Here is a 12,712-nt window from a genome sequence, read left to right as displayed (position 1 = left end):
CCGATTTATGTCAAGGTCAGATTTGGTTGCACTACTATGGGATGCCCAGCCTCCGGAATTACAACATAAACGCTGCTGTTCATGATGCAACAGACGCACTAATCCCACAACAGTCTGCACTGCGGGGAATGACAAAATCTGCAATTTAATTAACCGTCCCTGAAGCTCTGAAAAAAATCAGGGATCGATTTTGGCAGACTAACGTCACTTTCTGGCTGACGGCAGTACCATTAGGCCTGTTTCACACTGCAAGCGTAAGAAGCGCATATGTATTTTGGTGCCCGTATTAACAGGTTACATTCACACTGTGTGCATTAGCAGGGCTGTGCTGTGAAAAAAAGCAGTTCTGCGATTACAGTTTCGGCACTGAGCCCATTTTTGCTGCTTATAGCACACTCAACTAGCAGACAACAAGGTGGAAACTGCCCATATACCTACACTACAGTTCAAAAGTCTGGGGTAAGTAAGATTTATGTTTTAATACATACTTTTATCCAGCAAGGACATATTAAATTGGCAGCAAGGGCACAAAAGTGACAGTAAAAACATTTATAATATCACAAAAGATTTGTTAAATAAACACTGTCCTTTTGAACTTTCAATTAATCAAAGAATCATGAAAAATGCTGCTAAAAAATCCCATTCAAAATCCTCATGTATTGAAATCTTTTCAATTTATAAAGCTGTTTTATAGGCTATAGACAAAATAAATGATATATGATCTGCTTTGTAAAAAATAATAAAATAAAAAAGTGTTAAGATGTAAGGTTAATGTACTTCCAGCCTGTTACTTATGTTTTAATCATTACCATGTTCAAAACAGTTTTTCTGTATTCAAATTCTATAATAAGAGTCTGATCTACCATGACACATAAGGAAATATACCGCATATTTTACAAAAAAATATTTTACAAAAATAATAATATATATATATGCATATATTACAAAACCATAAAAATAAAGTATTTCTTTATAAAGTCAGGGGTATTCAATTAAAGTTCCAAGAGGTGCAGCCTCTATATTTTCTTCCAAGCAGACGTCAAAAAAAAAAAAAAAAAAAAAAAAATACCTTTTTACATGTTTTGTATTTTTATATTTAGATACAAGCAAGGCCATGTAACAGTAAAAATACTGTTTTTGTTCAGGGTTTTCTTCCTAAAATTTATACTATTTTTTTTATATATATTTTACTTAAAAACAATGTAGCTACAATAATCAAAACGTTCTCATCTTGAGCCAAAAAGAAGGTTAACTAGCAGCTTTTAAGTTTAAGTTCTATTCTAGCCATCTAACAACAATTTTCCCAGTTATAATTACATGATGATTTGTTTGAAATGTTCTTAGCCTACAGTGTTGTCACATCTGGTTTAAAGAGTCAGAGTCATAGATTACAGATAGATAAAAAGATAAGTAAGAAAAATAACTATATTTGCAGCATTGCTGCTTTCTGCTGTTTTAGTGAAAGTAATCTTACAATTTTGCTCACAGTGTTTCTGATGTTGTTGTTAAAATAACCGCGTCATCCACAGCTCTTAAACTTTGCGCCGGCGCGTGCCCGAGGAGAGAGAAAGCGCACAGAGCAGAAAGGGCTTGAATAAAGCGCATTTGGCTTTAGATAAAAATATGAAAGTATATAGCGCTGAAAGATATTTACAATAAATGAACCTGAGCGCTTCTTATGTGATCCGCTCTGCTGTTTTGTTGCACTGCTCACTTAATATGGTGCTTTTACGCCTCGCGGTCCGGATGGATGCTGGGGTGTGGATGTGGTCTGCCTTTTGAATATCAGTTATACAAGCAAGCATAAAAGACTCGAGTTGCTTTTAAAACATTCACAAGTCCTTTTCTTTGAGGTCAAGTCTAGAGTCATTTCAGGTTGAGTCTGAAGTCCATAAAGATGTGTCTCGAGTGCGACTCGAGTCCGAGTCACTAACTCGAGTGCCCATCTCTGATGCATGGTGTGTTGCTGTCACAGTTCAGATGGCATTTCATTTACACACTGCTTGTGCATGTATGAAGCATCCCTGGATTATGTGTAAAGCCTGTACCTGTTGTTGCTGTAGTCTCATGTCGGCCACCTCTCTCTGATCTTCAGAGTGAAGTCTCCTGAGCTCCTCACAGCTCTGTTTCAGATGGTTGTGTTCCCGAACCAGCTTGGTGTTCTCTCTCTTGAAAACCTCCATTTCCTCCTTGAGCTGAGATTGTTCACTTAGGAGGCGGCTATGCTGTATGCTAAAATATAAATATAAAACAAACAAACAAACAAACAACTGAGCTACTTATATTGCAACTCAGTTACATCACATGAGAATCTGCATCACACCTCACTTGTGCGGTCCAGGTAATGTTTCACTTTTATGGCCGTTACAGCCAGATGTCTTTTTAAATACAATCAGGAATCATAAAACCCTGCCCTGAGGGCACTGACCTGGAGCAGTAACTCTATTAGTAACTACACAGTGAGTTCGTCCCAAAAACTAGTAAGCTGTTTACTCAGGCAGAATTTTAAGGCATCATAGGCGTGTTTCCAAACAAAAGCAATGTGATGTTGTTATTCTAAGATACCTTGTTTTGGTCAGTTTCTAAGAAAACATCACACACATTCCCTTTCAAGAAAACACAATCCCATAATGCACTGCAACAAACTCAATCCAAGATGGCCAGCAAAGCGAAATAAGTTTAATTATGAATATAATTCAATATTTAAAACTATTAAATGTCCATTTCAAATGTTATTAACTATTATACACAATATTAGTGTATTCATGCTTATTAGAGTAAAAATAAAATACAAATCAAATTTGAAAAAACTCTTAGCATCATACATACCCGTCGACAGAGTGCAATCTTTTAATGCATTGCAACTAACCAATATTACTGTGTTTTGTATTTTATGCTCAGAGTATAAAATTAAATAAATTACATTGTCAGTATTTTTGCAATTTATGCATTAAAATAAAAAAGAAAATAAAAGAAAATAGGTTCAATTTCAGTGCAGACACTACCAGCAGACAAGGAGGATCAAACAGAATGAATGTTTTTGTTCTTGACACATCAGTAACATGCAAGCAGTATAACAGAGAATGGTTTTGTGTGTGTGTGTGTGTGTGTGTGTGTGTGTGTGTGTGTGTGTGTGTGTGTTGTAATCACACACTGTTGAGGCAATGGGGAATATCATGGGATTTATCCCTCATCAACTCAATCTTCATCTCTATGTGGTCGTTCATGCCCAGCAGAGACGGAGACAGGAGGGCATGTGTCCTTACATCATAATCAGATTACAGCCACTGCACATCTGTGTATGGATGGACGATATTATGTTGGTGCGTGGATGAGAGCACACTGGCAAACAAGGGTGAGTCAGAAACAACAGAGCAGAACAAACTTCCTTGTGTACACTCTTACATATTGCCAACTGGTCTAGATAACGAGGCTACATTAAACCAATGCCAGTTAAACTGATGACATATGACAAAGCAGTTTCATAATTACTTCCTTGTGGCTGTGTTTTTTGCATAAGGATTTTTATAGAAAGACACTGCAGGGACAGTTCACACAAAAATGAACTTTGTCATTTACTCACCATATAAACCGGTCATGGATAAACCGGTCATGGTTTTCATTTTTTTCTGTGGAACGCTAAAGAAGATATTCTAAATATGTCTATTTTTTGTTTTATTTTTATCCTGTGTTGTTTTGGACCCCATTGACTTTCATTGCATGGGCAAAAACAGTAAAACAGAATAAAATACTTGAAAATATGTTCTGCAGGGTGATATGAGGGAGAGTAAATAATGACAGAATTGTACTTTTAACTCTTTCACCACCACTGACAATGTTTTGCCTTTCTGTGTCTTTATTGTTATAAGGTAGGAGGCAAAATGCTGGCGAGAAAGTTTATTTTCACATTTTAATTTATAGTAATTTCATTAAATTCATTCCATTTTTTTTTTTATTATTATTGTTTCATTTTTATTTATTAAATTTTTTATTGTAATCATAATTGTATTTTGAGGTTTGTAATAGGGATGTCAATTTTTGATCATTTCCATGATCGATCGTCATTTAAAATAACGATCAATTATTCGATTAATCGTTAATGCTGCAAAATGCATCTACTGCAGCGGCACGCAGTCACCAGTATGACAGGATGTGTAAAAACTCTTACTGTGGTAAAGATGCGGGAAGGGAAATTAAAGATTTCATGAATTAAGAATTTGTTCGATTTATTAATTTGTTCCCTTATTTCAGTTAAATCATGGATCATTTAAGGAACAAATTAATGAAACATGAACAGTTGCCACAAATTAATAAGTCGTAGGAACGAATTAACAAGTTGATAGCCTTTCTGTCCTGTGTCCCACAGCCCTGCAAAGCACACGATATGAAATAATTATCTGGCGAAATGACTTAGTTACTACATTTCTATTGCTTTCCATGTTGAATAACTTTGTGTTGCTTCTATTTTAATGTACTTTTAAAGTTTAAATCACATTTAAAGCTTAATTTGTACATTATGAATGAATGTTGATGCGGTTATATACCGTCACTCACAGCTGCTCGCACGTGTTTTGCGCATTAGCTGCACGCAGTCCAAAATCAAATAGGTTAATCGACCATGATTGTTTTAATCGATTGCATCTCTTATCGACAATTAATCGATCATCGATTAATCGTTGACATCCCTAGTTTGGAATGATATGTGGATGATTAAATAACTAGGTGAACACTAGAACACTTGAGTGTTTAGATAACATTAAAACTGCTCTCTAAGTGCATTATCACATTAATATTGCAACATGAATTGAGCTGCAGAACAATGTGCTTCAAACATTTAATAAAGCCATAATTAACCTGCAGATAATGCAAGTGCTAATTAAAGACTGCTACAAATGCAGCAGATGGCTCTTAGCATGTCTGTTAGAGAAAGATGCATGGAGCCTGTACTCACTGGTAGTAGTCTGCCTCCTTCACGGCCTCCTCGCACCTCTTCAAAGTCTTGGTGTGCTGGTTCTGCAAGGACTGCAGGTCTGCCATGGCCTTCATGCACTGCATTTTCAGACGCTCGTAGTCATGGCCAGGTTTGGAATTTGGTTTTGGAGACAGAGCAATACATCAGCACTGCGTCCCTCAGTGTGCAAGGGCAGCCCAATGTTAACTGGGATAACAGAGACTCTACTGGTCAAAAGTTTGGAATAATTGAGATTTTTTATTTTTTATGTTTTTGATAAGTGTCTTATGTTCTCCAAGGCAAAAATACTGTAAAAAAGTAATATACTGAATTACTAAAATTAATAATAATTTAATTAAAATAACTAGTTCTGTCAAACGATTAATCACATCCAAAATAAAAGTTTTTGTTTACATAATGTGTGTATACTGTGTATATTTATTTTATAAGTAAATACAAACACATGCATATATATATATATATATATATATATATATATATATATATATATATATATATATATTTGTATATATATATATATATAAAAATGTTTATATATTAAATATATTTATATATAATATAAAATATAAGAATATGAATATATAAATGTAAACATAAATATTTGCAAAATATGCACTGTATGTGTTTGTATTTATAAATACATAATAAATATACACAGTATACACACATTACGTAAACAAAAACTTTTATTTTGGATGTGATTAATCATTTGACAGCACTAAAAATAACATAAAAAAAAACAAATTCAAATAAAAACAATTTCACAATATTACTGTTTTTGTTTTTTTTAAATAAACACATGCAGCCAAGAGAGACTTTCAAAAACATCTTAATTCTTAATTATACCAAACTTTTAACTGAGAGTGTACGTTTACATCTGAAATTATTCTATGAACCTTTACAGATATGAAATTAAATTACTGCTTTTTTAAAAAATTAAACTAAGGTTGGTACCTGCAGTCATCAAACGTGGTGCCAGGTGAGGCGAGAGCCAAGCGCTTGCGAAGTTCGTCCCGCTCCCTGGTGACTTGTCTCAGCTGGAACAGGATGGTGTCCAGGTTCTCGCTGGCCGGCCGGGTGTCACTGAGCGCAGGTGGAGGTGATGAAGCTTTGGTACCTGCAACAGTGAGCACGTCACCGGAGCACAGACAAGCTCACCCAGCACTAAAGCAGGGATACTTCAACACAAACACCCCCAAAAAGACAAAAACTATAGCCACGGCTGCCTCAACTGAGCAATCAAACTTGGAATGACATTAATTTCCCGTCATAACAGTAAAAAGGTTAACATATAAAGGTTATATGCTCCTTAAGGGGCTTATTTTGCAATAACATTATTCCACATTATTACAGAGCTACTTTCCACATAAGTACATAATTGGACACAAGTTCAATGTAGACAAACATTAAAGGTACATGGCTTTTCACCACATAAATAATAATGAGGGAAGGAGATACTGATTTCAGATGAAACCGTATTAAAACCTTACCTGTTTATTATCTTATAATCCATCACAGAGTACAAAACAATCATCCTGGCAAGACGACGAACACAGCAACTGTATGGAGTGCAACAGTCTGTTCCAGAAGTGAAACTGGCATTTTTTTTTTCTCAGAAGAGAAATTGATTTTTAACAATAACTTACACACCTACTGTGAGCTCTGAGGTTGTTAACTGGTGGTATATGCTTTTATTGAAGCCACCTGTTCACATTATTTTATCTTATGTTTTAAATAATTGTGTTTAACAGTGGAATCCCTGTTAAAAAATACAGCATACACAATGCTTCATGGGATTGTAATAAAGCCATTATGCACACTTTGTCTTTTTGTCTGATTTTCAAATACCTTTTTGCTTCAAATAAAAGTAATGTTGTGATTCTCCTTATAGCTGGTTGGTTTGGTTTATGGCTTAGAGCACTTAAACTAAGACTTTTTAAAAATCCCTATAGGAAAAGTGAATGAAAAAACCAGCACAGGAAGCTGGCTTCAACAAAACCATATACCATTAAAAACCTTGGAGCTCACAGTAGGTCTGTATTTAAATGTTTATCAGTTATTGTTAAAAATGTATTTCACTGTGGAGAAAATGAATGAAGTTTTTACTTCCGGTGCCAGACTGGTGCACTCTAGAAACCTTCTTTCCGAAAACAGTCTTTGAACTTCTGTTTTTGCGGTAGCTTTATAGCATCGCTGTTGAAGAGTAATTAGCTGGTGAAGTGATTTACATATTGTACAGTTAACAAAAGTTATCATGCGCATTGTAATGTTCGAGCCGAGGCAGATGTCATAAATGTCAGCAGACTGTGAAATTTTTAAAAGAACAATACTAGGCAGCTTGTTTTAGACAGTGTTATTGTAGTATTATTTATATACTACTAAAGTATTTATTAATATTTTGTATAAGCTTTATTTTTAGCTTTATTTGTTTTTATTTTAATTTCAGTTTAATTTGAGAATTTTTATGCATTTTTGTTTTTGCTTTTTAATTCGTTTGTTTCAGTGATTTTAGTGCTTGAACTTTCATTTTTATTTAAGCTTAAGTTTTTATATTTATTTTTTATTTAAAAAATGATTTGAATAATTTAATAGGTAATAGTTTTAGCTAACAATGACAACACTGGCTTTAGAGCAGAGCTACGATCACTACAACTCATACAAAAACAGGCCAGAACTAAATCTGACCTTTAAAGCTTGGCTGTACTAAAAAAAAAAAAAAAAAAAAAAAAAAAAAAACTAGAAAATACATAAATAATCATACAGGAAAAATGTGACAATGCTTGAGGTCACAGTGGGAGACATTCTGAGCACTTTATGTAAATGATGATCTTTTGGGATGAGCAGCAACTAAAATTACACCATAATCTTTTGGTCTTGGACAATCTGCTGCAGATATTCAGAGAATGAATTCAGCTTTATGCAATAACAAAGAGGATAATCTCCATTACAGATAAAAGCAGGGCAGAGAACATAGTATTTGTCAAGATGTCATTTCATTGTCTTTCTAGGGATTTATTAGAGAAGGTTAACATGAGACTACTTGATAAAAAGCGCACAACATTTTTCCAAATCTTTTCCATTATTTTCAAATTCCCAGACACATCCAGCTTGTGGGATATTTATGATTTTTAATGTTATGGAAGCCTTATGTATACCAATTTAAATGCACTGTAACCATAAAACAAATTAACGTATCTTTATAGGTGCCTTCACACTAATAAAATATAATGTGAATTAATGTATCATGTAAATGTGAAACATCATCATGCTGCAATAATTCAATGTCTTTTTGTTTCAGAGGTCAAGTTGATTTTTTTTAAACTCCGAAATTAAACTTAAAAGGATAGTTCACCCAAAAATGAAGTATGTGGATAACTGTTGACGGTAGCCATTGACTTCTACAGTATAAAAAAATACTATGGAAGTCAATGGCTACCATCAACCATATTTTTTCAAAAAATCTTCTTTTGTGTTCAACAGCAGAAAGAAACTCATACAGGTTTGGAACAATTGGAAGGTGAGTAAACAAAGAAAAAAAATGTCTTTTTTTTTTTTTTGCATGAACTATCCCTTTAAAATTTAAAGGGATATGACAACTAATAAAGCTGATATGAAAAAAAATGCTTTTAGTGTCATCTATTCGTAACTGACTGAGAACAGGCTTTCTGGTGACATTATCCTCACTGTCACAAACCCGCACTGCTCCTCATCAGACCCAAACAGGGAGACAGCATTATGGGTATCTCCAGTGCAATGTTTTGGTCCCTTTAGAAAGCACTATGTGAAACTGCCAAGTCATTTGGATGGCAGTCAGCCTCAGAGCACATTCTCTGTTGGCACCAAACCAGGAGAACAGGGCTGGGCCTCCAGACACAACTGCCATGCCCTCCAACACACATCATCAGCGTTCATCTGAGCCTTCAGTCCGCTTTGAGTGACTTTACAAATGCATCATACACACCCACATGCGCCACAAGCATTGTTGTAGCGGCACGGTGACAATGTGTGCAAGGTGTCAAGGGTGGGAGCTGAAACTCTGACATACCGACACTGCTGAGGGAGCTGCTGCTCTCGGAGTCTGATGGCATTGTGGACAGGACGCTGTAGGTGGACCCTGCAGAGGAGAGAAAACACGATTAATAACTCAACACTTACACTTACAGCTCTTTAATTAACAAAATGCTCAATACTGGCAGAAAGGTAGCACTTAAGAAAATAGAGAATAATTCATCTGCAACTCTCTACAACAAAACACCCAAACATTTATTAGAGACAGAACAATAGGTCAGTTTCAATTACTGCATTAACATTCACACATCAAATCAGTGCGTATGTGTGTGTTCTATACATGGGGTATATTTATTTAGGTTTGTGTGTGTGTGTGTGTGTGTGTGTGTGTTTTACCCAAAACAATGAAAAATAAATAATGCAAATAAAAAAAAAAAAAGTTATAATTTTAAAAATAAATATAAAAATATGCAAGCATTTAGATTGCACAGCAACACTGAATAAATGTAACCACACAAAAAAAAAACAATAACAATTGCTGTAATTATTGTTGTAATAAAAAAATAATGTATTACAATAAAAATATTATAAATTATAAATTATAATAACATAATTAACGATATTATCTAAATATAAATATTAAGAATAAAAATAATGTTAATAAAATAAAAAGTAATCACCAGAATATATAACTGAAACTGGATATATTTATTCAAAGGTGGACACCTGTTACTGTGTATCTGGACGCACTGAAAATGAACGATCAGTAAGGAACCTGGATTTATTCCCTGTTGTATTGTATTATTTGACAATGTTGTACGAGTCTTCTTTCTATTCTTCATATTTATTTGTATTATTATTTCTCTTTTTCTTTGAGTCACTGCTGCTGTCAAGGAATGTTTAGTTCATTGTTTGTAATTTGCTTTAATGTATAAAAATAAAGTAAAAAAGTAATCACCATATATATATATCATTATAATTACTATATAAATTATCACTATATAAACATTACTAGTAATAGTATTTTAAATATATTAAAATCTAAATATTTAATTATTATAAATATTATTATTACATGGATAAAAATAACAAAAAAATAATATCATTACTGTTATGAAAACACAGAAATAAATATATTATTAATATTATTATTAGATATTCAAAATTAAAATATCTGTAATGAATGTTTTTGCTACAGTCAAATGAAATTAGCCAAAAAGTTAATTAATGGAAAGTTACTATGCAAATTAATAAGACACTTTAAAAGGATAAGTACAGTTGGCTAATATCAAATGTCTGACTTTTATATTATTTATATCATTTATCATTTCAAACTTTGAGGCTTGAAATGATCAGAGAAAACAAAAAGACACTATACAACAAAACCCCAGAAAACAACCGGCTCTATTATGGGAAAACATGAGTATTCCAAAGTGTGTTACTGTGAAAACACCCGAGTATGTAAGCAAATATGAATAAAAATGAAATGGATAACTGAATCTGTGAGATTCTTCGCAGCTCTTTCACTGCAGGGCTCCTCCTCTTAATGAGCAGAGTGTGTAGTGACAAGGTTCATTATCACAGGCCCGACTCCACACACACACACACGTCGAAATCCAGCCCGCAGAAGATCACAGACACTCGAATCTTCCTTCACTCTCTTATCACATCATCCGAGACACAGCTCTGCTTCTGAAAAGCAACTTCAGCAACAAACTTCAATGCTTCCCGTAGCCTGAAATAACTTCAGGGTAGCGACGACTGAGTGCTACAGTTGCAAGGTTTTTTTTGGTGGGGTGAAAGGCAGATGGAATAAATAGATATTGTATAACGTCTGAAAGCAGACACGTAGTCCTGCGAGTCCTGTACTGGAAGATAGGCTTCAGAAATAGACATCATGGTTTTTAATGCACTCCTAACATATTTTGTGGTGAGAGGATGGATGGAAATACATTCACATGAACACACGTGGAGCTGCATGCACTTAATGCATCAATGATTCAATGGCTATAGAGAACAAACGTCATTAAAAAAGCCTTAGGGAAACTGTCACATAAACTGGCCTATTTCCAATCAATGCAAATTAGCAATAGTCAAATTCTTTGACGGCAGCAACCGGTACAACAGGTCATCAACAAAGCCATGCTGAATCTGTGCTTATAATAACAAAAATGTATTGTATAATGTACTGCGACGATAAATACTGTCTTGCACTTTAGTGTAATTTGGAGGTTAATTTGTCAACAAAAAATATTCAAAGAAAAGTAATTTCAGAGGTGGTGGTTAGTTGTTGTTAAATTTTAACCGAATTTTCAAGAAATTGTATTATGCACTAGGACAGTAAAAAGGAACAATTTCAATATCATGTTGATTGAATCTTAGATCATATTTAAAAAAAGCAAAAAATGTTCAGCGTAAAATTTTGGCGTCAAAGTTTAATGCATGTGCATAACAATACATCAAAAGTCTTTACATTTTTGTGGGGAAAAAAAGCTTTGAAGCTTGAAGCTTACTGCTTACTCTAAAAATATTAAAATCATTTTTATTAACAGAAATAATGCTGATATAAAATTAACGTTAGTTGAAAAACTTAAACTTTAAACAAAATCAGAAATGTGGTACAAACTTATAAAATAAGTTTAAATTTAAATACTAAAATTACTTAAACTGAAATTAAAAACAGCTAAATGTAAAATTAAAAACTAATTAATGACAAATATATTATCCAAAAATAAAAAAATAACTAAATTAATCTTAAACTAACTAAAAAATGAAAATAGAAAAATAGAAAAATAAATGCCAATATGAAAAAAAACTCTAAAAATATATAATAGTATATGACACTAAAGTAGATTCTACTGATTAGAATCTTATATTATTCAAAATTTGTGCTGTCAAATGATTAATCGCAATTAACCGCATCCAAAATAAAAGTTTTTGTTTACATAATATACGTGTGTGTACTGTGTATATTTATTATGCATATATAAATACACACATATGCATGTATACATTTAAGCAAAATATGCTACGTTTATATATTATATATATTTATATATGATATAAATTATATGAATATAAATATATACATGTACATTTTCCAAAAGATATGCTGTGTGTGTGTGTATCTATATATACATAATAAATATACACAGTACACACGCATATATCATGTAAACAAAAACGTTTCTTTTGGATGCGATTAATCGCTATTATACTACGGGGCCACTGAATGCTTGAATCTGATTGGCTGACGAAACGTTCTGAGGTGTGCAATTATTTTCTGGGAAACGCACGGCAAACGTAGTTCCAGGCAGCTCTCTTGACCGCATTACAGATCCATATCACTTCGCATATAGTAAAGCTATAATAACGGAAATTACAGGACTAACAAAAACAGCATGACAGACAATTTTCTGAAAGTAAATACACATGACATTTCTCAGCGAGGTAATAACAGCGCTGTTTAGAGAACACTGTTGTGGGACGCACAGAGGTACGTTAGCCTAATTCGCACAAGCTCTCTCTCTTTCTTTCTCTTTCTCTGTATATCTCTGTCTCTCTCGCTCTCTTTTTCTAATAACTTCATTAATAACTGCATTAGAATGCTATCAACGGCTCAAGCCTCCATTACCAGCTTTAAAATGACGTTTTGGAACCAGCAAAAGAGGCGTTGGATGAGATGCGGAAGAAATAATCCTACTTAAAATAGCGATTTAATTACAAAAACCG

At 33.5% G+C, this 12,712-nt stretch overlaps 1 protein-coding gene across 5 annotated transcripts in view; it reads right to left on the bottom strand.

Annotated features, from left to right (window-relative positions):
• LOC109082943 (disks large homolog 5-like) overlaps window positions 1–12,712 on the bottom strand; it is a 60,937-nt gene that overhangs the window by 31,122 nt on the left and 17,103 nt on the right. For 4 of the 5 annotated variants that reach the window (XR_006156244.1, XM_042736481.1, XM_042736484.1 and 1 more), the window contains exons 2-5: window positions 9,018–9,086; window positions 5,926–6,089; window positions 4,952–5,094; window positions 2,049–2,232 (exon numbers count right to left, since the gene is read on the bottom strand). Coding sequence is in view for 4 of the 5 variants with exons in the window: in XM_042736481.1 (XP_042592415.1) it covers window positions 2,049–2,232; window positions 4,952–5,094; window positions 5,926–6,089; window positions 9,018–9,086 (560 nt within the window). In the remaining variant the exon portion in view is untranslated. The remainder of the gene's footprint in view (window positions 1–2,048; window positions 2,233–4,951; window positions 5,095–5,925; window positions 6,090–9,017; window positions 9,087–12,712) is intronic. The other variant, XM_042736482.1, reaches the window with a different exon arrangement.

This window comes from Cyprinus carpio, chromosome B13, assembly GCF_018340385.1.
Source record: "Cyprinus carpio isolate SPL01 chromosome B13, ASM1834038v1, whole genome shotgun sequence".
Lineage (NCBI taxonomy): Eukaryota > Metazoa > Chordata > Actinopteri > Cypriniformes > Cyprinidae > Cyprinus > Cyprinus carpio.
This window is presented reverse-complemented; position numbering and strand designations above follow the sequence as displayed.